The 25,589-nt window shown below is 39.1% G+C and overlaps 3 protein-coding genes across 3 annotated transcripts; all 3 read left to right on the top strand.

Annotated features, from left to right (window-relative positions):
- Positions 1–8,801: 8,801 nt before the first annotated feature.
- Positions 8,802–15,600, top strand: LOC117628471 (serine/threonine-protein kinase STY13-like). The gene is made up of 6 exons (XM_034360941.1): positions 8,802–10,488; positions 11,748–11,869; positions 11,994–12,202; positions 12,292–12,466; positions 14,042–14,176; positions 14,867–15,600. Exons 1-6 carry the CDS (start codon positions 10,065–10,067, stop codon positions 15,071–15,073), a joined length of 1,272 nt encoding a protein of 423 aa, XP_034216832.1. The 5' UTR covers positions 8,802–10,064; the 3' UTR covers positions 15,074–15,600.
- Positions 15,601–18,082: 2,482 nt separating this feature from the next.
- Positions 18,083–21,401, top strand: LOC117635631 (homocysteine S-methyltransferase 3-like). The gene is made up of 7 exons (XM_034369968.1): positions 18,083–18,556; positions 19,522–19,578; positions 19,668–19,858; positions 20,154–20,283; positions 20,506–20,709; positions 20,799–20,870; positions 21,066–21,401. The coding sequence occupies exons 1-7, from the start codon at positions 18,380–18,382 to the stop codon at positions 21,234–21,236; spliced, it is 1,002 nt and encodes a 333-aa protein (XP_034225859.1). The 5' UTR covers positions 18,083–18,379; the 3' UTR covers positions 21,237–21,401.
- Positions 21,402–22,609: 1,208 nt separating this feature from the next.
- Positions 22,610–25,277, top strand: LOC117615154 (pentatricopeptide repeat-containing protein At3g22690). The gene has a single exon (XM_034344171.1). It carries the CDS (start codon positions 22,710–22,712, stop codon positions 25,245–25,247), a length of 2,538 nt encoding a protein of 845 aa, XP_034200062.1. The 5' UTR covers positions 22,610–22,709; the 3' UTR covers positions 25,248–25,277.
- Positions 25,278–25,589: the final 312 nt, after the last annotated feature.

The raw sequence follows: 25,589 nt of genomic DNA, 5'->3' as shown, positions 1-25,589 counted from the left end.
ACTCCCCACATTTAAAAGAGGAAGTTCATGCGAAATCACAGTGTCTACTTACTACATGCGTACTTTGTGGCACACCAGCACACATTCTGCATCCATCTGCAATAAGGAAGGAGGCTTCTTTGGGTTCTCCCTATTTATTTTAATATTTATTATTAATTATTAACTCCACATGCAAATAGTAATTAGGTAAAGAGAGCATAGATGTGATTAATTATTTCAAGTATGATGACTTGGTGCGATTTGGATTTGAGTAAAGTCTTTGGAGCCCTATGGTTTCAGCTTTAGGAATTGTTTCTTAATTAATTAATTAATTAATTTTATCCTGGGAGGGATGGGATGGAAAGGCTCACGTAACACCATTTGCCCATCTAGTTTTTTAATCTCTCTCTCTCTCTCTCTCTCTCTCTCTCTCTCTCTCTGTGTACCAAATCAGCATTCCAATAAAAAATCATCCTTCTTTTTAGCTCAAATTGTGGATGGATTTCATTTGACCTCTATGATGCCCTTGTATTGTATGTAGTAGTGTAGCCATGCATTCATCACTTGCATTCTCCAGTCCATCCCATGAGTTTCGTCTTTTTACTTTGGTTCAACTAAGAGGAAGGTCAAAGTTTAGTTGTGAAGAAAGTTGAGGTTCCACCTCAAAATTAATTGGCAATGGAGGGAGGAGCCCAGTTCTTTATAAACCTTTGTTAGGTTTTTTAACTTTCTAATGTGGGACTCTTTACTTTCACATTCTCACAAGCTGTAATTGTAGGAGTCGAAAAAGCCCATTTGGGAGGCCGAACAGAAGTGGCCAACAATCCTAATATCTACTGGATATTTTATGATATGTTAATTATGTTTATATAATATTTTGGTTCAATGATTTAGGAGTCGATGACTCTTTTCTATGTTTAGAATATCTTTGTCTAATAATCATGTTCTGATTAACTATTTCCCCAGTGTTAACTTATTGTTGTGTTCTGACTTCTGTTCTGTGTGCGCTTCCCAACCTCTCAAATTGTCATATTCCTTGGAGGCTACTGAAGGAAACTGCAAGATGCCTCACCTAAAACAGACATGAGCCAGGCAAATGTTTTCATGAATCCAATGCACCATGAAGCTTATCTCAGCTACTTTTTTAGTTGGATTCATTAGGTTGACAGGCTGCGGGATGTCAGCATGGATTACCTGTTTGTCGTCACTTGGCCTTTTTGAGTTTCGAGTGTTGACAAAGATTGCCAAACATGCATTACTTTGCTCTCTTCTTGGCAAGCACACTCCATTTCATTGTAATCACCGAATTTTTGTTTTGGGGGCTTTGAAACACAATGTGGAATTAAAATGCCAAAGAAGATTAATTAAGACACTTCTCTCTTTTGCCGCCCACAAATTTTGATGACACATTGAAACTACGATTTTGTAACGACATCGCATGTCCATTTGCGCCGCACAAAATGCTGATTGTATAAGAAAAACATAGTGATGGGGAAAGACACAAATGAATACGTAAGGTATGTCTGATCATTTTCTATTAGAAATGATTCTGTTTTGTTTTTTTTTTTTTGTAAGAAAGACAAATGATTATGTTCAACCGAATGTTGGGGATATACCATATGCATCTAGCTGCTTCCCATATCGACCAGCACTATTTAAAATAAAAGCATGAAAAGTGTTGCTATTTATAAGAAAAAAAGAAGAAGAAAGAAAAACAGTGTGCCCAAATAATTTGTCCCTTGCCTTCTCAGATACCAGAATCTATCCCGCACTGCACCTAAATAATGTTAAGATATTGGCCCAACAAATAGTCTAGTTGAAAACCAAACAGTCGTTGTCACATGGCCCAACAAATAGTTTAATAAGACTTGCATTTCAATCCTTTTTTTTTTTTTAATCACAAAGAATAGCATTTGGTTGCCTCTATTTTGTTCGTTCTGTTCCAATGTTAGATAGATGTCTTGTTCTTACTTTTACATCAAAAACAACATTTTGGCCCATAGAAATTCATGGTCCAATCAGTAGAGTCCTATGCCTAAGAACTTTTTTTTTAGCACTAGAGTCCTATTTTTGTCATCCATAATAATTTGGTACCCAAAATATTTACAATGCATCAAAGTGACATTCCACATCACATCTAAACAAAACAAAAAAAACAAAAAAAAGGAAAAAGGAAAGAAAGAAAAGTAAATGATGGCCAATTTTGAGTTTCTAGACCTAGACTTGTAGTTTGAAAAAGAGAAGAAGACCTAGACTTGTAGTTGTGAGTTTTGTTTTGAACTTTAAATCTTGATATTTATTAAGAAAAGTATGCTTGTGAGGTCAAGTCCGATGGCATTTGGACGATAGGGTAGTCTCATGTTCGAATTCCCTGACATCTTAGTAGTGTGTAAGAAAAAACCCATGTGAATAGTAATTGTCCTTGGATTGCCATGACAATGGGTGAAAAAACACAAAAACATTTGCTAGGCTAAATACTATTTACGTGAATAAGGATTTCATTTAAATTTTCTTGATGAAATTGCTGAAAAAGCTAATCAGTGGACCACTCCTAGTCTATTTGAAAGTACTAATCGCTCTAAGTCTACTTCCTCTTCTATTAGTAAAGGAAATTTTCAATTAAAAAGAGGAAGAATATTTGAAATTAAAATATGAGAATTTATCTTATACTCCAAATTCATTTAATCCTAAACCATCACTGGGAGATACTGACAGGACCCGACCCAATTTTTTTTGCTTCGGAAACCGAGCCGAATCCTGTGCGTGTCCGACACCTGGCAAATCTCGGGCACGAATGACCTTTTTACCCCTTCCTTAATCAAATTTCTTAAAATTTGCTTCCGACTTCTGCCGAAAATTCGGCAGCGTCTCCCCTATATTTTGACCATACCCAAAGTCTTCCACCTGTCAAACAGTCTCAAAAATTCTACCAACAGCCAGACTAAATCAACAACAGATTTCAACCTCAGTTCCTTATGTTCAACAAGATATCAGAGCAGTTCTATACAGATTTACAGGATTTACAAAGAAATTACAACGAGTTCCTACACTTTGGTGGTGGGACGGGAGCTAGGATGATGGCCCGGGTGGTTCCCTCCCTTCTTCTACGGCTGCTGGTCCGAGCTAGCTGGATCTCTAGAAGGTCCCTCCTGTGGATTAGCTGGACTCCTGGTGCCTCACTCGACTGATTTGGTTGAGAAACGGAGGAGATCGAGAGGAGGGAAGTTCGGGTGACTTCCGTCAGAAATCTGCAGTTTCCGATCGTTTCCAGGCGTCCCACGGCCGGCGACTGGTCGGGAAAGATCGGCGAGACCGAGGCGGAGGTGACGGTGCCCTTGCCGGAGATCGAGTCGCCCTGAGGTGGCGACGGGAGCGACTAGAAGGGAGGGGGGCTGGCTGGTCGCGCGCGGGAGAGAGAGGAAGGAGAGAGAGAGAGCTGACGCGGGGAGAGAGAGAAACAGGGATAAAAATCTGACTTTTGTCCAAATTATCATTTTGCCCTTCGCGATGTTTTGATCGTAATTTCTTCGTTAAAACTCCGATTTGGGTCTACTCCGTGTCTACGGACTCGTTTCGCCGTAGTCTACGCAACGGCGCAAACGGAATTCCCAAATTCATCCCCGATCAAAAAGTCAAATTTTCCCCTATTAAAATATGCGAGGGCAAAATCGTCTTTTGGGTAGAATAAAGAAATCTTAATTTTTTTTAGATATTTTGGTTTGGGTTCTTACAATCTACCCCCCTTAAAAAATTTCGTCCTCGAAATTTACGTACATGTTACTCGAAGAGATACGGGTACTGTTCCCGCATCTGGTCCTCAGGTTCCCGGGTAGCCTCTTCCACTGTATGGCTCCTCCACAAAACTTTCACAAAAGGGATCTCCCTCGAGCGCAAAACTTGCATCTTTCGATCCAAAATTTGCACTGGCTGCTCCACATAAGTCAGATCTTCTTTCAGCTCTATCGGTTGCTCCTCCAGTACATGAGATGGATCTGGAATGTACTTCCGGAGCATCGAGACATGGAATACATCATGCAGCCGAGATAAATCTAGAGGTAAAGCAAGTCTGTAGGCTACTGGGCCTACTCGCTCCACAACCTCATACGGGCCAATGTAACGAGGACTTAGCTTTCCTCGCTTCCCGAATCTTACCACGCCTTTCCAAGGCGAAAGCTTCAGGAATACCCAATCTCCAACTTCAAACTGGAGGTCTTTCCTTCTGTTGTCTGCATAACTCTTCTGTCTATCCTGGGCTGTTTTCAGCCTTTCACGGATTATCTTCACCTGTTTTTTCGTCCGCTCAACGTCATCTGTTACATCCAGTCGGCTCTCACCTACTTCATCCCAATAAAATGGTGTTCTGCACTGTTTTCCATACAAAGCATCGAATAGAGACATTTTAATACTTGCCTGGTAGCTGTTATTATATGCAAACTCCATGCCCAGTATAACATCCAAGCCCACCATCTCTAGTGGAATCAGATATGCTTCCAAACACACGTCCCTCACTAATACTGGACTATCGCGATACACTGTACCCACATAAAAGATCTCTCCTGTAGGTACAGAGATCGCTAGCTCACTCCGTAAAGCTGATAGTTTGACATCAGCGTTGTGGGCAAAACTAGGAGTAACGAATGAATGCGTAGCCCCAGGGTCAATCAAAATTCTAGCAGGGGTCCCAAAAACTGATAAAGTACTTGTAACCAAATCTGGTGATGCTTGCGCCTGCTGCTGAGACATATGATATACCCTGCTGGTAGCTCGGGCACGTCTGCCTCGTCCCTGCTGCTGACTGCCACCTCTACTGGCAACACTAGTCTGAACTCCACCGCTGGACGAGGCTCCTCCAAACTGGGTTCTGCTCTGTGTGCCTGTCTCTCGAGAGGGTGCAACAGTCGCTTCACCACCTTGTAACAATAGCGGGCATTCTCTCAGGAAGTGCCCATGTTGACCACAGTGGAAACACCCTGTGGTACCCTGTCTGCAAGCCCTGGTGTGAAGTCTACCTCACACTGTACACTGGGGGCTTCTCATCCTGCCAGCTGCAGATGGTGGCTGCCTACCAGAACCCCTGACTGAACTGCTCGTAGGTCGGCCCCCAGAACTACCACTCTGGTTTGAGCCTCCACTGGAACTAACTCCTGGTCGGAAACCTCCGAAACTGCGACCACTAGACGATCCGGAGCTATAACTACCTCTCTTGGATGACCCCTGACTGGGACCACCCGTCTCGTACTGTCTCCTCCTAGGTTCACCCCGGGCTCTAACCATCATCTGGCTACTCTCAATCAGTGAGGCTGACATCACCAGATCTCCGAAATTAGTCAGTCGCTGACTAATCACAATGTCTCTGATAGAGGCCTTCAATCCCCTGATAAACAGCTGGCACTTCTTGCTTTCATCTACTACTAGCGGTAAGCAGTATTTCGATAACTCATTAAACTTCTGCTCATACTCCAGTGCCATCATAGATCCCTGCTCTAGCTGCAAAAATTCATCCATCTTCATATTCTGATAAACCTTCTTCTAACGGACTCCCACCAAAATCTCGCATTCCGAGTCAGAAAGAATGTGGCCAAAGTCACTCTACGATCTTGGGGAACTGCCATTACCTCCATGATCCGCTCCATCTTTTCAATCCATTCCTCAGCCACAGCTGGATCACTATCTCCGTCAAAATCTGTGGCCCCAATTCTTTTTGCTTGGTCCGCATATCCCAAGGATGGGTCTCGAGACTGCCCAGCCCGGGATAGGGCCTGTGTCAATAGCTCTAAAGTCTGCTGGAGGTTTGGGTCTCCCATCACTGTGGGCATAGGAGGTGCGGGCCCTGAGGGGCCTCCAACAAACGACTGCTCAACCGGTTCCTGCACCGGTTCTGGGGTAAGGAGGTTCTCTGGTTCAAGAGGAGGGTTCTGTCCCCTCACACGGGACGACTGTCTCGTCCCCCTACGAAAACCACCACGCTTCGGGCCCATAGTCAACTGGAATACGAACAAAGATTCAGTAACAAGTAATAGGGGCTACAGGAAGTAAAACCTATGCTCTGATACCAAGTTGACAGGACCCGACCCAATTTTTTTTGCTTGAAACCGAGCCGAATCCTGTGCGTGTCTGACACCTAGCAAATCTCGGGCACGAATGACCTTTTTACCCCTTCCTTAATCAAATTTCTTAAAATTTGCTTCCGACTTCTGCCGAAAATTCGGCAGAGTCTCCCATATATTTTGACCATGCCCAAAGTCTTCCACCTGTCAAACAGTCTCAAAAATCCTACCAACAGCCAGACTAAATCAACAACAGATTTCAACCTCAGTTCCTTATGTTCAACAAGATATCAGAGCAGTTCTACACAGATTTACAGGATTTACAAAGAAATTACAACGAGTTCCTACACTTTGGTGGTGGGACGGGAGCTAGGATGATGGCCCGGGTGGTTCCCTCCCTTCTTCTATGGCTGCTGGTCCGAGCTAGCTGGACCTCTCGAAGGTCCCTCCTGTGGATTAGATGGACTCCTGGTGCCTCACTCGACTGATTTGGTTGAGAAACGGAGGAGATCGAGATGAGGGAAGTTCAGGTGACTTCCGTCGGAAATCTGCAGTTTCCGATCGTTTCCAGGCGTCCCACGGCCGGCGACTGGTCGCGGAAGATCGGCGAGACCGAGGCGGAGGTGACGGTGCCCTTGCCGGAGATCGAGTCACCCTGAGGTGGCGACGGGAGCGACTGGAAGGGAGGGGGGCTGGCTGGTCGCGCGCGGGAGAGAAAGGAAGGAGAGAGAGAGAGCTGACGTGGGGAGAGAGAGAAACAGGGATAAAAATCTGACTTTTGTCCAAATTACCATTTTGCCCTTCGCGATGTTTTGATCGTAATTTCTTCGTTAAAACTCCGATTTGGGTCTACTCCGTGTCTACGGACTCATTTCGCCGTGGTCTACGCAACGGCTCAAACGGAATTCCCAAATTCATCCCCGATCAAAAAGTCAAATTTTCCCTTATTAAAATATGCGAGGGCAAAATCGTCTTTTGAGTAGAATAAAGAAATCTTAATTTTTTTTAGATATTTTGGTTTGGGTTCTTACAGATACTCTTTTCTAACTTTTACAAAAAAAAAAAAAAAAAAATTGATGGCATTTGATGCATATGACCTATGCTTATTTTTATATGACTTGAAAGATCCTAAGAGCATTTCCACTCATGGCATTTTGTCATGGCAAAAGGCCCTGGATTGAAAAAACCTCTCCACTAATGAATTCTAGCCTGGGTAGTAGGGATGACAAAAATCCCCTCGGGGGCAGGTCCCCGACCCTAACGAGGGGAGATTTCGGGGCCAAACTGGTATTGGGTACGGGGATCATCAAACTTGAAAAATCCCCGATGGATATGGAGAGGAGATGGTATTGGCGTCCCTATCTTCGAACCCGACCCGAAAATATATATGTTTATATTTAAATAAATAAATATATAATTATAATATTTATGTTTGATCCTAAGTTAACCTCCATCTCTTAATTCTTCCTAATCTTCTTTGGAATTGTTGAGGCCTAAAAAATCCAAGGCTGGGCCCAGATATATTCATGGCCCAGTACAACACCTTACTGAGAGGAAACCTAACTTGGGCACGCAAGAGTTTGTCATATGCGCTTGCACACATGCCACACTAAGCAAATACCCAACACGCCAGACAGAAGGGTTGTAAGAAGCCCGTAAAATGTATTGGCTCTATGAACCCAAGCTTATTTTCCAGTTGAGTGCCATTTGGTCCGGCCATAGCCCGTTACAATACGACAAAGCTCAAGCACACCAAATAATATGCAACGCCAAGCGGAAAACCTTTATCTTATTACCAAGCCACGTTACAAGCTCAAGTGGGCCCAAGCCACACGAATGCCTAAGATTTGCTGAGCGAATTGTAGTATGGATGGTTACAAGTATTCACGAAGCTCATTGAGAATGTAAGTTTTGGTTTGCTTGGGAGCACCAAAACTTAAGCTCATTTTTTGAGGCCAGACATATAGGTAAGCATGAAAGAGAAAACCCAATACCTTTAGAAAAAATCCAATAACCTACAACACTTAGAAATATCTCACATCAGTCAAAATATTCATCTCTTCCCTAATTTGAGCATGTACGAAGATATAATTTGAGTACCAAATCCATCTAATTTAAAAGTTTAGATATAAAAATTAATTTGAATTAAGGATATTTCAAAAGTTGGAAAAGTTTCTAGTACCCAACAATTTTCAAAGTACCAAATTGAGATGGGTTAATAATTAGAGCATGTCCACCGCAGCTATTCTAGCCAGGGCAAGAGGTCCATTTCTTCACTTTTGGACCTCCAGCACAGCGCCTGTAGCCTGGGCAAGTCCTGGGTCCCACCAGCCTGGGCAAGCCCAAGGGCAGATTTTGCCTGGGCTTCAGCCTGAGTTTGCTGATGTCACGCTGACATAAGCGAGTCAAAAAAATTGAAAAAAATGGAAAAAAAATCAAAATTTTTTATAAAAAAAAAACCAAAAAAATTATGGATGTTTTCTCATAAATACATAACAATTTTATTCACTTTTCCTATAAATACATAACAAGTTTATATTTTGTTGCATATTCTTTTTTTTTTTTCTTGCCCTTGCCCTAACCTTTTGGAGTGGAACCAAAAAAGGCAAGGTTACCGCTATTCATATGAATAGTGGCAGCCCTTACTTGCCCTTGCCCTTTCCTTAACCCTTATGGGTGGAGATGCTCTTAGTGATAAAAATTCCCACTTTTTATTATTATATAAACTTGACTTGGGTTGGGTCCGTCTAAATAATACACGTAAACTAGGTAAACAGAGAGTTTGGGTCCTCCCGCGCCGTGGAACAGATTTGTTTTTTTTATTTTATTTTTTATAATCAGACAGATTTGTTGTTTTTCTGTTACGAATTCTTTTTTGGGTCAATTGTTGCGAAAATTATTTTCTCCTGGCCACCTTTCTCGTATGTACCTGTCAATTGTACCTCTCTTCTGGTTTTTTCCTTGAGTTTTGAAACAGTCTCTCTCCCTCAAAGCCGTACATTAGGCAAACCAGCGCATCTCTCTCGCCTCTCTCTCTCTCTCTCTCCCTCTCTCTCTAAAACTCTCATTCATTCGCCTCTGCCTTCTGGGCTGTGGTTTCCTGTTCTGGTTTTTTGGTTAATCCTCCTCGAAATCTCATCCACAAAGGAAAAACCAAAAGGAAAACAAAAAACCCATAAGCCCCAAACTGCCCAACACCCCCAAAAACGTTGTTTTCTGCTCATTATTGTTGTTAAAGTTTGTTCCATTCTCTGTTTTTTCATTGCCCTCCAACGACTTTGTCTTTCTTCGATTCTCTGGTGTTCAAAATAAACCTTTTCGTCTCCCTATAATAGATTCCAGTTTCGGGATTTATTGGGATTTTTTTTGCACGCGTGATTCTTCTGGTACTTTTCCGTGGGTTTGTTTTTGGGCTTGTGTTTGAATTTTCAATCTTTTGAGGGTCGTTGGTCTTTGGTCACACAGTTGTGGAAATTGTGTCGTTTTCTGAGAGTTTACTTTCATTCTTTTGTTTTATTATTTTATAGAAAAGAAATCAAAGAAAAGTTGTTGGTGATGAAATACTTGGGATTTTGAAGGTTGTTTTGTTTTCATTTATTTCATTTGGAATATAAAAGAAAGGAAAGTCGGTATTGATATTTTTATTAGTGCATATTAACAGAAATTGTTTTTTGGGTTATGAGGTCAACATTGGAGACATTTGGGGTGGTGTGATTGGTTTTCAATTACATCATATATTCCTTTTTCATCTTCCATCTTATTTCATTTGTTAAATTTAAGGAAAGCTTTGTTGGTGAGTTCTATTGTTAACCAAAGAAGGGTTTTCCAAATCTATCTGTTTTGAGCTTTATCATTGATGGGTTGCTGCATGCATATCTGGCAAAGATGATGATGAAAAATTGAAGTCTTTTGTTGATCATGTTGACAACAGCTTAACAGATTGTTTCTGGGTTTAGCTTCGTTTCATTTCTTTTTGCTGTTCCCATTACCGTTGGTCGTTTGGATTTTCTGTCGATTTTTCTGTATTGATTGTCAGCAATGGATTCAAGGACAAGTGAGAATTTTGAAGGTGACATTGTATCAAAGCAGGTGGATCTCCAGCAAGGCGATATGAAGTTTAACATGAAGGGTACAGGTACAGGAAGCATTAGTTTCAAAGATATGGATCCAAAAATTAAGGGTACAGGAAGCATTAGTAACAAACAGATGGATCCGAAATTTAAGGGTACAGGAAGTATTAGTGGCAAAGAGATGATCTTCAGAGCTGATAAAATTGATTTGAAGCACATAGATATACAGCTTGAGAAGCACTTGAGCAGGGTTTGGTCCAAGAACATTGAGAGAACCCGGCCTAAGGAAGAGTGGGAAATTGATTTATCTAAATTGGATATAAGATATGTTGTAGCTAGAGGGACCTATGGTATTGTATACAGGGGTACCTACGATGAACGAGACGTTGCAGGTAATCACTGATAATCCCATTCGCATTGTGATTTTGATTTTTTCTGGCTGTGTAGGACATGATGGAAAGAAAAAGAAAAGGAAGGAGCTTTCTTTACATATTGTATTGAATACATCCATCTTCTCTGTGTATCTCTTATGTTAATTTGGCATTGAATAACTAGTTTTTTGGCAGTTAATTCTAAGAACCGCTACGCTGAATCCCTTTCGGCCATTTCTGGAGTTGAATTGGGATTTATATGAATAAAAATAACAATTTGTTTTTGGCATTTCCCTTTGCTTTTGGTGAGTCATGTTAAAACACTAATTTGGCATGTATCAAGTCTCTAGGTGAAACTGAATTATGTGTTCCACTTCAACGTTGAACGCATGTATTGAAGTGTTACTTATAATTTATCTTTATATTCTGTATTATTGGTGTAAGAGTGTTGTGATTGACAAGTCCTGTCATACTTTCAGGCCTTAGTAGAATTTTGATCGATACATTAAAATCGTTCATAATCCTGATAGAAAACCATAGCCACTCTTAATTTGTTGAATTTTTTAAACTTCTGTACTAATGTTGTTTATGGCACTTTCCATCATGTGATTAGATTACTCCAATCGCTTTGTTTCACTCTGTTTCCAATCAATCATTAGCAGCCATAAAAGTCGGTGCTCAACCTCATATCATATGTACTGTCTTTGATAATTCTGAAATTCTTTGGATTTATGCAATATAAATTGGAGCTACCACTTTATATTATGAATGATCTTATTTGAGTCACATTATAATGTTGAAGCAAATCTATTAAAGAATATATATTAGTCAAAGTTAAAGAAAAACACTTGAGGAGCCAGGATGCCAGTTAATTAATAATGGATATTTTATTTTGGATTATTATTCTAGAGCTTAATTTCTGTAAAATGAAAAAGGAAATGTCATTCTAAAGATTATTTATAGTAGTATGATAACTTTGCGTATAGTTATAGAACTCTGCAAATGATGTTAATTTAGTATATTATGTTGCATTAGTATTGTGTTGTCAGGAACCTGGTGGAGTTTGAATTGTTTTACATGGTGATTTGCAAACTTTATGATTGAAGCATGACTGTTTAATCTGTTCTAACACTAGTCATTTCATTTCTAGAGTACCAGAAAAAAAACTGATGTTAAATGAGATCGATAGCAATTGTTTGCAGTGGTGGCACAGTAGTGCTCTGCCACTTTGTTGGCATGCATATCAAATTCTCATTGCAATCTCGTGCTGAATTTTATAGTTAAGGTGTTGGACTGGGGGGAGGATGGTTATGCCACAGCTAATGACACTAATGCTGCGCGGGAATCATTTCAAAAAGAAGTTGCTGTCTGGCACAAGCTTGACCACCCTAATGTTACAAAGGTACAGACCCAGTTTTCTTTTGATTTTTTATATTCAGTTTATTGCAATCTCCATTATTAATGTAAAAGTGACAGTTGTGGAGATTATCACTCAACGATTCTTCCACCCCTCCTCTTTGTATCAGTTCATTGGAGCTTCAATGGGAACTTCAGATCTTAAGATTCCTTCAAAAAGCTCTTCAAGTGATGGTCTAGATTCTAATCCTGCAAGAGCATGTTGTGTTGTTGTGGAGTATCTCGCTGGTGGGACACTAAAGCAATACTTGATAAGAAACAGGCAAAAGAAACTTGCCTTTAAGGTTGTGATCCAACTTGCTTTGGACCTGGCTAGAGGGTGAGTTCGATTGTTCTATACATTTCTCAGCTACATACTTTTCTAGTAAAATTCTTATTGATCTGGGATTATTACCCTTCCTCTTGCAGTCTTAGCTATCTGCATTCTCAAAAAATTGTACACCGTGATGTCAAAACAGAAAATATGTTGCTTGATACTCGCAGAAACCTTAAAATAGCTGATTTTGGTGTCGCTCGTGTTGAAGCTCAGAATCCAAGGGACATGACTGGTGAAACTGGTACCCTTGGATACATGGCCCCAGAGGTATGTATGCCTAGTTAAAACCTGGTATGTGTTTTTGTGTAGCTGGAATATTATTTCACACTAAAAAAGTAACTGTCTGGTGCTCTATGAGCTTGAAATAAATTAACAAAAAAAAAAAGGGGGGGGACATAAGGTTAAATCTCCCCTACACTTCTAATTTCATCAGTTCACACCTTAACTGTGTATGCATCTTTTTTTTGAGCTTTGGACTTTAGAATGGATGGAAATGACATGCAACCTTCACATGTGAATAATAGTGTGCCCTTCATGTGAGAAAGCCTAATCTACCTGCTGAAACCACACTAACATATTTTAAAACAACAAAAATTGCATAAGGCTGTTGTGAGCATGTGCAAAGGCACATGGGCTCAGCAAAAATGCTCTCACAGGGTTCTCAACATCCATGTTGAAACCAGAGCAACATATAACAAAGCCACCTTCCTCTTGCTTCTCACCAAAAAATACCAACACTTATTTGTACAAACTATTTCTCAGTTCCCAGCTTCTGATTCTTTACTCTTTCCCCACCAAATTCGCTTGTCAAGGCGATGAAGACAGGGACCCAAATGAGGATGTTGTTTTGAGCCATTAAAGTTGGTTATGAAAAAAATATCCTGTGCACCACCTTGCTCGGTATTCTGTCTGTTCCTAGGCATCAAGAGAAGTAATTCATTGAGGTCAAGTATGATAACCTCTTATTCGACACACATCAACAACACTAAGCATTTAAGAACTATTCCTTTGACCTTTTCGTGTTACTGGGAATCTGCTTGATCAATATGTTAAATTGAGCTTTAGATGAAGGAATGAGACGTCAAAGGTGAGAGGGTTTAGTTCAAGAATTGAGGATTGCAGGATTGTAATTGTGGGGCTGATACTTAGAGCATGAAGGGCCAACCTTTGAGAAGGGTTTTAGAGCGAGTTGGCTAGAGAGGGAGAGGGGCTTATGGCTATGATAAAAAGAAAAGAAGAACGTGCGGCAGTTGACGACAATGTTGGTTTTGCCACCGACATAGCAAATGACCTGTTATGTGGGTGTGGGATGATGTGGCCACCATAGTTGCCCATGAGGTGACCTGCCTTACAGTGCTCGTTGGAAGGAGAGGCTCGTCACATGAGTCTGTATGAGAGCTTTCCTTAATGTCATGTGAAAGGCACATGAAATTTCCATCCATTTTAACGTGTGTTAATTGATAGAATTAGAAGTTTAGGGGAACATTGGGACTAGCCAAAAGTTTATGGGGGTTAATTATATATTCCAAAAAAAAAAAAGGAAAGAAGCAACAAGGAGATGCTATTGAGTTGAATTATGTTTTCCATCTTGCATATAGTGCTAAAGATGATTCTTCTTTATTGGGTTTGGGGTTGGTTTTGTCTGGGACTCAGATATTGTGTTCCCCCTGTGATAAGGTAAACCTATCATTTGTGTTGTTAGCTTTTTACAAATACCTCCATAAAAGAGAAGAGAAAAAAAAAATCAATTTTATGTACACCTCTCTGTATTTCTCTTAATTCGTGTGATATTTTGTGAGGTTTTAAGTGGTAAATCATTAAGCTGACAAGATATATATGTAGGTTCTGGATGGTAAGCCTTATAATAGAAGATGCGATGTCTACAGCTTTGGCATATGCTTATGGGAAGTTTATTGCTGCGATATGCCTTACCCAGACCTTAGCTTTGCTGATGTGTCGTCTGCAGTTGTCCGACAGGTCAGTTTTTTTAAAGAAATAAATATATATCTCTTTACATTATATAAATACAAGAAAAACTGGCATGATCTAGAGTTTGACTTGTCCATGTTTAACTTTAAAGGTCCTTTTGAAATGTGGGATTTCAAATCTACGCATTTTGGCTTATGTGTTATATGTAAACATTGCATGATACCTGAATTTTCGTATTTGCATTGTGCATATATATATTTCTGATGATTCATTGTATCTGATAATTTCAAATTCAAAATGTTCCATTGTCGCCTTTCGAAATAAATTGAATTCAATATTTTTGTTGCTTTTCCAATAAAATGTAGCTTCATTGTCAAAATCCAAATCGCTAAGTTAGGTCACCCAGTTTAAAGTTATCTGCTTTTATAAGATTGCTTACTGTTCATTTAATGAGCAACGTTTATTTATTTTGCTTCTCTGCTGACAATGACCAAAATAAGAAAAATCTGAAATGACTCAAGAAAATTGCATGAAGATTTAGCTCATATCTTGTACTTTTCTGCCTGTTGGTTGGGTCTAAGACTCCAAAGATCGAGGCTTAGTTAGTTGAGTTACCAGTGTCTTAATGAATGGACTTTTGTGGCGGTCTTTGTAATTGAAGTTGTATATCTAGTCGAAGATTTGACATCTAACTCTTCATGGGCGTTTCATTGTACGTACTATATGGTTTGTTAACAGAACTTACGGCCAGAAATCCCCAGATGCTGTCCGAGTTCTTTTTCAAACATCATGCGCAAGTGCTGGGACGCAAATGCAAATAAACGTCCTGAAATGGGTGAGGTGGTGAGAATGTTGGAAGCAATTGATACGAGTAAAGGAGGTGGGATGATACCTGAAGACCGTTCTCCGGGCTGTTTCTGTTTTGCCCCTACTCGTGGTCCCTGAGCTTTTATCTTGATTTGTTCCTGTTGCCGAAGGAAATTGATCGGCTATTTTCTCGCCAGAAAGACGATTGAAAAGTAAAAGAAGGGAAAAGAAAAGGATGGTAAAGTTTATTTTCCAGATATGCTTGCAGTTGCAGCCTTGCCTCTTAGTTTCAAAGTTGCCTCTTTAGTGAATGAACAAAGAAAGGTTTATGAATTGTGTATCAATCTGATTTTCCAGCTTGTATTTGTGATGTGGGTCTGTTTCGATAGTGAGCTTCGAGAGTTGGGATTGAATGCGTTGTTGCACATGACAAAGAGCCGAGGGAATCATTGCCTAGGAACAAACAAGCAGTGACTGGATGGAAACAAGTTGAGCGGCTTATTGAAACGTATTTAGGGGCTGTATTATATATGGTTCTGTAGCGTTGCTATGTTCCTATATATTTGATTGGCCTTTTGTATGTTGATTTTTAAACGAAAATATTTACATTTGTTTGTTGGGCCTTTTGACCTTTCATTTAATGCATATACTATTTAGCAACGAAACTTAGAAACTTATCTGGACACTAAGTATGCTAAGGACTATTATGTGGGCAATAATGTAATTCTACGGCATTGAGCAACACACAAGCAGAGCAAATGTTTGGGTCACGCCCCATTCATTTGGTGGTGGAGAGGGTGACAGGAAAGGATAGAAAACAATTCAAGCGATAATTGATTGTTGGTTCTATTTGAGTGATCTTTAAATTTATTTTCTACTTTTAAGGGGTGGTGCAAATTTGAGATATCTTTCTATTGGGAAGAAAAATAACGCATGAATTCGACTCAATAAAAGACAGAAAGAAAAAGAGACCAAAGAAATGAGAGAGAGAAAAAGAGAGAAAAAGATGAAGAGATGCACCAGCTTAGTGGGATTCTAGTATTATTAATTTGAACACCAATTAAATAGAGCTTGTTTGTATGATCATCATCTCACAGGTGACAGCATATCTCTGATATATTCTTCTCATGTCATGCGCTTGCCATATAACACAAGTGGAATTGTAGTCGGATTAATTTGGTGATGGATGAGGATGAACCTACCTTCATTTGTCGCCTGTGGTTGCTTCTGTGTTCCTATAGTGGTGGAAGTGGAACCAATGACAATTATTATGAAGAGAAGTTAACTGGTATATTTTATAAGGGAGCGGTTGTTCACACTCTAAAAAAGTCAGCTTGGTCCACTCTTATTTATCAAACTTATTCATCAAAATTGTTCACCAAATCAACGATGTATCTATAATACCAACGAACTATTTATTTATTGGTATTTCTCTACTTTTTAGAGGAAGTTTCAAGTTCGAATTCTCATTTTTTTCTTTGCGTGATAAGTAACGTGATGAGAGAGATAGATGCATAATTATATACAATAATTGGTACAAAATTGAATTTACTCCCACGAAAGCACAGAAAACAGTCCCTTTATTTTTATGTACTAACTTCTCATTTGGTAAACAAATCATCCTTGATCTTCATGTTGTCAATGCCAGTATCTAAAAACATGAAAAGAAGATTTGTCCTTGCTGCCGATACGATGTCCTATTATTTACCTAATCGAATAATATTTGTTTGTTTTCACCGTACCCTTTTGGAAGTAGTGGGTGTCACCACTTGCACTAGTTAAATCATTGTCATTCTCCATATCTGCACCCTCCACCACTTCACCTTATCTTAAGCTAAGACTAAGATCCTAGAGGTAGGGCACCTTATAAAAAGAAAACCCCCATGAAATATATTTATATTTTTCTAAATAAAGCACTGGACCCAGACTCTATCTTCTATTGGGTTCCATGCGACAGTGCAAAAGCAAACAGAAGCAGTAGAATTGTTCCTTATTTTATGCTGTCAAGAATGTGGACGTCAAATCGACCATATGCTTATTCTCAGAACACACCCCTCCCCAGAAAAAAAAAAAAAAAAAACATAGAAGGAAAAAATTGAGATTTTTTTATATTTTTTATACAAGCAATATTTTACTTTAATTTAATATAAATTACAGGAAATTCGAACTCGAGAGTATATTTGCTTTAATCAACTTAACTAAAATCATGTCTGCACTGAAAATTTTATTTTGATTGAACCTCTATCGGTGGATTAAAGAAGATAATGATTTCTAATTTTGTTTGTGTCCAGATTTTAGGGATAATATATATGTTTACAGTGACTCCAAAATCCCAAGTTCATGCATGCGTCAATTCATAAATAAGAACTTTGAATCTAGTGGACTATGTAGACAAATTAGTCATAACCTCAGGCTCGTTAGTGGGAAAATAATACGCTGAAAGGGGCACTTTCAAGTCTGTCGAGAATTATAAAAAAGGGAGCTCCACAACAATTCTAAAACAAACCCACCAAGAACACAAGGGAAAGAAAAAAAAACATGGAGAAATGGGCTGAGGTGGTGATAAAAAGTAGGCAATTAAAAAAAATTTGTCCGCTTTAATCATACGAGGCCCCATTAAAACATGTTAACTTGCAATCAGATGTATGAAAATGTAAGACAGGAACGTGAGGTAGTGCTTCTTTATATTGATGAGTAAGAATTTTCAACACGAAATGTTGTGTCCGGTGGTGAGATAAGAACAAATGTCGATATCCTTTGCCAACAAACTTCATTTTCGTTTTGTTTTTCTTGCTTTCTTGGTTGTCCTTTAGTACCCCATACGCCACGGTGCTGCCTAATCCTTATTTGGTGGAAATCTCTTGGAGTTTATTAGTGTATTAGTTGGAACGCTTAGCATATATATCTTAATCCTTCAACGTAATTAAACTCTTGCTTATGTTGCGGTAATTTATCTTAATATTCGATTCAGATTCACAGCTTAATAATAAGTGCCTATCCGGCATTGTTTTTATATTTTATATTTTTAGACTTATTTCTTTTTATTGATTTAACAAATCTACTCGTATCCCACATTACGTAATATCTACTCTAACCTTTATGTCACGTTTCCTTGATCCTAGACCCTTTATTATGGGAATATCACAGAGTCACGGTTGTAAAGTCTGACCCAAAAAAGAAAAAAAATCCGATAGAGATTAGATTAGAAAGAATATCATAAATTTGGTTAAATATGGGGGAGGTGGGGGCATATTAGTAATTCCACACTTCATTGTATTCCCTCTACAAAATGCTTCAAGAAGGTGGCCACATTCATTAATATTATCAACAAGCTGCTTTCAGTTACAAAAAAAAAAAATCATCATAAAGAACTTCTGCTGCCCCTTCAACTACAACGCAAAGCAGCCAAGAGTGCTTCTCTGTTCCGCTTTTACTCCTTGTGCCATGGGCTTAGGAGGCCAGGAAACGTCGTCGTTTGTGAGTGATTTTCTGGAAAAGTGTGGTGGCTATGCTGTTCTTGACGGTGGGTTTGCCACTGAGCTTGAACGACATGGAGCTGACCTCAACGACCCTCTCTGGAGCGCCAAATGCCTTATCAGTTCTCCTCACCTTGTCAGAAGGGTACTTCTTCTTGAGTTGCCCTACTCTCAACTTTTTTATTTTTTTATTTGGTTAAATCTTTTCTCCGCACTTTTGCTTGCTTGTTTTTTTTTTTTTAAATTTCTAGAATCCCATAAAAGGAAAAACTTAAAAAGAAATGCGAATAAATGCTCAATAATATCTTCTACTGTATGTATATTATATTGCATTTATGACATGTTTATTTACTCGGAAGGAAAAATAGTATGTTTATTTACTCGGAAGGAGAGTGGGATTTATACATCTTTTGATTTATGTGTTAGTAAACGAAGGGAAATTAATACTTATTTATGATAAGTAAACATGCGAATATAATGATGTATATATTTTCAATCATGCTTTTTCTATTTTTCTCTTTTTCCATTTTGTGGATAAGGTAAATTAATCTGCTGCTATTTCAAAATAACAAGATAAATCATATTCTAAAACTAGAAGTTTTTTTTTTTTTTTTTCTGTCTTGAGATGTATTTTAATGCATGAATATATCTTTAGTGGGTGTCTGTATTATAATCTCGATTAAAGATGACAGCTGAGTCATCCTAGGTTGTATCATGGTAAGTGAAGCACGTCAGCTTCTGACAGCGACGTGGAAAAGCACAAATATCCAACTCAGATCGTCTCATTTTCTCATGACACCTGTATTTTTCATGCAACAATTAATAAAAAAAATTTGGTGCACAAAAAATATTATCTAGATATGACGGTCAAAAATATTGGGCCATCTTAAAGTCCAATCCCATTTCATATCCTTCTGGGCACAGCAAAGCTTAGGCCCATCAAATATTTATTCTTTTTTTAAGATATTAAAAGAGGGGAATGTGAATATATATATATATATATTTTTTTTTTTTGAAAATTCTTTTAATTATTTGAACTACAAATTCTTGTAAATATTCATTTTTGGTGCCGTGTTTTAGAATATTTTTTCGTTTTTCTTCTATTAACAGGTACACTTGGACTACCTTGATGCTGGTGCAAACGTCATAATAACCGCGTCTTATCAGGTAATTAATTTTGTTTATCCCACCTCATTACTTTATAATTGTTTTTTAATAACAAAGTTAATTATGTTGTTATATTTTCTGTGATACAGGCCACCATTCAGGGTTTTGAGGCCAAAGGTTTCTCTAAAGAAGAAGCCAAAGCCTTGATCAGGAAAAGTGTAGAAATTGCAATTGAGGCAAGGGAAATTTATTATGACAAATTGCAATCAAGACGTCCAGTTCTAGTTGCAGCATCTGTGGGCAGCTATGGGGCATACTTGGCTGATGGCTCTGAGTACAGGTCAGTGAACCCAGTGATCCATAAAACTTTCACTCATTGAACCCAAATTAATTTACAAAGCAACAGCTAGATTTCTGAGCAATGGTAATTTATAGGACCCTAAAAATTTCCTGAATGTTTCAGCATATGATTTTGTAGTTGGAACAAGAAAATGGAAGCAACCCTGCATGTGTTATTTTCTTGTGCATTGTTTTAATGGTTTATGGTTCATTTTTTCTGGCCTGGTTTGTGTTACTATGTTCCTAGATGATTACCTGATCTCATGCATTATGATTTTGCTGTTTCCGCTTCGCAGTGGAAACTACGGTGATGCAGTTACCGTAGAGACGTTGAAGGATTTCCACAGGGAAAGGGTACAGATTCTGGCCAACTCCGGTGCTGATCTTATCGCATTTGAGACAACCCCGAATAAGATAGAAGCAAAGGTAGATGCCATTTCCCTTAGTTGTGCCTATGTGAAACATAATATGTTTAAGGCATTTCATGCCCCATTGTTGTCCAAATGCCACGTGCATCTTGAATTAGGCTCATGCCTGTTTATTGATGGGGAAAATATAACTCATGAGGGTGTTTCAGTCATGTTCAGACTAGAACATGGAAAATTCCACTCTGGTTTTGGCTAAATTCCTTGCTTGAATGTGATGCAGGCATATGCTGAGTTGCTTGAGGAAGAAGGAATAGACATTCCAGCCTGGTTTTCCTTCACTTCTAAGGATGGAATCAATGTGGTCAGTGGCGATTCGATCTCAGAGTGCACCTCTATTGCAGATTCATGCAAGCAAGTTGTTGCTGTTGGAATCAACTGCACACCTCCTAGATTCATCCATGGACTGGTTTCATCGATTAGGAAGGTCTGATTTTTGGTCAATTTATTAGTTTATATACTCAATTAGCCCCTTGAACTTCTGATAAAATGGTCCTGTTCCCATCTAAAGTGCAGGTTACAAGCAAACCAATAGTCATATACCCCAACAGTGGTGAGACTTATGATGGTCTGACCAAGCAATGGGTGGTGAGTCTCCCTACTTTTTACAGAAAATACTTGTGTTGCAAGACTCGGAATCTGAACCATTGATCATGTTGATTGTTGCTTGAAAATACTTACTGTAGAAAGAGTAGCAAATTCTTGTCAAACATATGAAATCTGGTCTTAAATTGTTCCAAATGTTTTGAAAAATTCTGAATGCATGTTAATTTTCGATTGCAGCAATCAAGCGGGGAGGTCGATGAAGAGTTTGCAGACATAGTGATAGGCAAGTGGCGTGAGGCCGGGGCTTCTCTATTCGGAGGCTGCTGCAGGACAACTCCAAATACCATAAGGGCCATATCTAGAGTTCTCTCCAACCAGAAGTCTTCTGCAATTAACGAGGATGCTTAAATGAGTTCCAAAACTGAGATGTAAATATTTCTCTAATCCGCTAAGAATAAAAGCTTTATATCCCTTCCTTTCCTTGTTTTGTAACTCAGAGGAAGTAGTGAAAATGTCACCGTGGTAAAAGTGTTAATTTCAAGAGTAAAATTTTCTGGCACTTTTTGAGGTTTAGGTTTATTCTGTTGCATTCTTACCTGTAGCCAAATAAACAGGGGAATCATGAAAAAAATGACTCATTTTAAAAGGGCCTTCAAATCCTTTTTCCAATTTTTTTTTAGAAATAGTTAAAAAATGACTCATTTTGATAATATTCTCGCGTGATAGAGGAAGAGGTAAGGCCATCTCCAACGGAGGGCTAAATGTAAAATTGAATTTTAGCCCCAAATTTCTTCTCCAATACATAGGCCAGGTCATAATTTCTGCCCACGCACTAATCCAGGTGGAATTCCGCTCAACTTTTGAGTCGGACCTAAATTTTCAAACATGTTGCTTGTTTGCCTTTTTTTTTTTTTTTAACCTTCTTAAGTCAGAACTTAAACGTTTACCTCCCATCAAATGCCCATGATTTAGCCTTATAAAAAAGATCCAACGGACCAAAACGAAATCTCAGCCAAAATGTTAATTAAATAATCTAACCTCAATATCATCCTAAAGTATATAAATACACACTTGTTTGTTCATAGTATGTGTGTTTGTCCTTTATCATTTATGAATTAAATTTTTGTTTTCAAAATTAGAATTTTTAAATTATGTTAAAATGTTTAGATTAATAAATCACGATAGTATAAACCAAAATTAACTTAAGAAAAATTAAACACAAAATATTTTTAGAGTTAAACGATTCTTAAATAATTAATAAAGTTACAGACTCAAATTTTGAGTTCTGCAGGGTTGGAGGAAAAAACTGTTTGAGTATGGGTAATACATGAATAGTTATATTTTGAAAGGGACAATTTGGATTTAGCCTCGTTTGAGTTGGAAATGATCTAACATATATGCGTGCAATCCGTATTGAGCAAAAAAAGCCACCCTCAAGCGAAATACCTACATACTGAGATCTCCAACTTGCAATTGTTACCATTATCTCCACTAGCTCAATTTAAGTAGAGGTACTTGGTGTATTTTGTTCTTTCAACTTAAAAATCAATCATTTATTTTTCTAAATGTTTGAAGAAATTGTCAACTTTTTTTTTGGGTTCAAAACCTACTAAATGACGGATATTTTAGATGTCATTCCCTTCACAGGAAAACAGAGGAAAAGAGGTAATTCAAAATTTCTAAAAAGAGAGAGAGAGAGAGAGAGAGAGAGAGAGAGAGAGAGAGAGAGAATAAAAAAAGTTCTGAACTTTGAACAGTCGGCGTACCAAGTTTGACGTAAGTCAATATGGTTCAAGCCCAACCGCAATGCAAAAGGAAGCATTTCAGTTAAGTTAGTTGACGGTGCAAAACCCCAAACAGGCAAAACAGACGCATCCCAAAATGGCTGCAACGCTTCAACTAAGTCCTCTGGTCTCAGCCACCCCAAGCTTCGTAGCTCCCACAAACCAAAGGGAATCCAAAACTATGGCCAAGGACACTTCCCCAACTGGGTCACTCAGAAACTGTAAAACCATGAACGAAGTCAAGCAACTTCACTGTCAAATCAATAAAAAAGGCCTCAGAAACAGACCCTCTACTGTTACCAATCTAATTAGTACATGTGCCGAAATGGGCACCCTTGAAAGCTTAGATTATGCCCGGAAAGCCTTCAACTTGTTCCTTGAAGACGAAGAAACAAAGGGTCATATATTGTTCATGTACAATTCTTTGATAAGGGGTTACTCTAGTGCTGGACTTAGTGATGAGGCCGTTTTGCTTTATGTTCAGATGGTGGTGAAGGGTATTTTGCCCGATAAGTTCACATTTCCGTTTGTGCTGAGCGCTTGCTCCAAGGTTGTGGCTTTCAGTGAAGGGGTTCAGCTCCATGGAGCACTTGTTAAGATGGGTTTGGAGGAAGATGCATTTATTGAGAATTCTTTGATCCATTTCTATGCTGAAAGTGGGGAGTTGGATTATAGCCGAAAGGTGTTCGATGGAATGGCCGAGAGAAATATCGTGTCGTGGACTAGTTTGATTTGTGGTTATGCTAGGAGGCAGTTTCCAAAGGAAGCTGTTTCTTTGTTTTTTGAGATGGTGGCGGCTGGTATTAAACCAAATTCGGTAACCATGGTGTGTGTCATTTCTGCTTGTGCAAAGTTGAAGGATCTTGAATTGAGTGAGAGGGTGTGTGCTTACATTGGGGAGTCGGGAGTGAAGGTTAATACGCTTGTGGTAAATGCACTTGTTGATATGTATATGAAATGTGGAGCTAGTGATGCTGCAAAGCGGCTTTTTGACGAATGTGGGGATAAAAACTTGGTTCTTTACAATACAATTTTGTCCAATTATGTGCGTCAGGGACTGGCTAGGGAGGCACTTGCTGTATTGGATGAAATGCTTAGACAAGGTCCAAGACCAGACAAGGTTACACTGTTGTCTGCAATCTCAGCTTGTGCACAACTAGGTGATTCTCTGTCCGGAAAGTGCTGCCATGGTTATGTGATCAGAAATAGACTCGAAGGTTGGGATGCTATTTGTAATGCCATGATTGACATGTACATGAAGTGTGGAAAACAAGAGATGGCCTGCGGAATTTTCGATAATATGTCGAACAGGACTGTAGTGTCATGGAACTCATTGATTGCTGGTTTTATCAGAAGTGGTGATGTGAACTCAGCTTGGCAGATGTTCAATGAGATGCCGAAGAGCGATCTTGTCTCTTGGAACACCATGATTGGTGCTTTAGTCCAAGAGAGTATGTTTGTGGAAGCAATTGAGCTTTTTCGGGTGATGCAGGCTGACGGAATAAAAGGAGATAGGGTGACCATGGTGGAAGTGGCATCTGCCTGCGGATATCTAGGAGCTCTTGATCTTGCAAAGTGGACCCATGCTTATATTGAGAAAAATAAAATCGACTGTGATATGCGGCTTGGCACAGCCTTAGTTGACATGTTTGGTAGATGTGGAGATCCTCAAAGTGCAATGAAAGTGTTCAGTAGCATGGCAAGAAGAGATGTTTCTGCTTGGACTGCAGCCATTGGAGCAATGGCCATGGAGGGAAATGGTGAACGGGCTCTAGAGCTTTTTGATGAAATGATTAGGCAAGGGGTGAAACCAGATGAAGTAGTCTTTGTGGCTGTATTAACAGCATGCAGCCATGTTGGGTTTGTGAAACAAGGGTGGAACATTTTCAGGTCAATGAAGTCAGTCCATGGAATTTCCCCTCATATTATTCACTATGGTTGCATGGTTGATCTACTAGGCCGAGCCGGGCTCTTGGGAGAAGCTTTTGATCTGGTAAAGAGCATGCCAATGGAGCCTAATGACGTCATTTGGGGGACTCTCTTAGCCGCTTGTCGAACCTACAAAAATGTCGAAATTGCATCATACGCAGCCAAACGGTTATCCAAGTTGCCTACTCAGAGGACTGGGATTCATGTGCTTCTATCAAACATATATGCATCTGCTGAGAAATGGGCTGATGTTGCAAAAGTGAGGCTACATTTGAAGGGGAAAGGGATACACAAGGTGCCCGGATCAAGCTCCATAGAGGTCAATGGAATGATCCATGAGTTTATTTCTGGTGGTGATACAAACACAGAGAAGAGCCAGCTTACATTGATGCTACAAGAAATAAACTGCAGACTGAGAGAAGCTGGCCATGTTCCTGATTTGGACAATGTCCTGCTTGATGTTGATGAGAAGGAAAAAGAGTACTTGCTCAGTCGGCATAGTGAGAAACTTGCCATAGCTTTTGGGCTGATAGGTACAGGGCAAGGCGTGCCGATTCGTGTGGTTAAGAATCTCAGAATGTGCTCTGACTGTCACTCCTTTGCCAAGTTAGTGTCAAGAATATACAACCGGGAAATTATAGTTCGGGATAACAACAGGTTTCATTTTTTCAATCAGGGGCTTTGCTCTTGTAGTGATTACTGGTAATAAAACTATAATTGAAGGCTCGCATTTGTACTTAAGACATTCTTATCTTCATCTTCAGGTCTTGTAGATTATAAAAAAGGAATATAAAAGTATAAATTCAGTATATAAAAAAACTGTGAAAGCCCAGCTGTTGACTTGGTTCAGGCATGTGAACGCGTCAGTGACAAAGGAATATCAAACGAAGGTTCCTCACTTTTGACTTGACATTCATTTTTGCAGGCAGCAGGAAGCTGCTTACTATATGTGATAAAGCACAAGGCCTTAATATATAACAAGAGATAGTTTCTGACATGAATATGGTTTCTATGGCCAATCAAGCAGCCTCTCCTTCCTCTTCTTCTT

The sequence above is a fragment of the Prunus dulcis genome, chromosome 1, assembly GCF_902201215.1.
Source record: "Prunus dulcis chromosome 1, ALMONDv2, whole genome shotgun sequence".
NCBI lineage: Eukaryota > Viridiplantae > Streptophyta > Magnoliopsida > Rosales > Rosaceae > Prunus > Prunus dulcis.
Note: the sequence above shows the minus strand (reverse complement) of the source record. Positions and strands in the feature narration are given on the sequence as shown.

Excerpts from the sequence above, each read along its gene's own strand:
- LOC117635631 (XM_034369968.1), top strand. The coding sequence starts at position 18,380 with ATGGGCTTAGGAGGCCAGGAAACGTCGTCGTTTGTGAGTGATTTTCTG. Across the intron at positions 18,557-19,521 it reads CTCCTCACCTTGTCAGAAGG|GTACACTTGGACTACCTTGA; the intron begins GTACTTCTTCTT and ends TTCTATTAACAG. Across the intron at positions 20,871-21,065 it reads GTCTGACCAAGCAATGGGTG|CAATCAAGCGGGGAGGTCGA; the intron begins GTGAGTCTCCCT and ends TTTCGATTGCAG.
- LOC117628471 (XM_034360941.1), top strand. The coding sequence starts at position 10,065 with ATGGATTCAAGGACAAGTGAGAATTTTGAAGGTGACATTGTATCAAAG. Across the intron at positions 10,489-11,747 it reads CGATGAACGAGACGTTGCAG|TTAAGGTGTTGGACTGGGGG; the intron begins GTAATCACTGAT and ends TGAATTTTATAG. Across the intron at positions 12,467-14,041 it reads TTGGATACATGGCCCCAGAG|GTTCTGGATGGTAAGCCTTA; the intron begins GTATGTATGCCT and ends ATATATATGTAG.
- LOC117615154 (XM_034344171.1), top strand. The coding sequence starts at position 22,710 with ATGGCTGCAACGCTTCAACTAAGTCCTCTGGTCTCAGCCACCCCAAGC.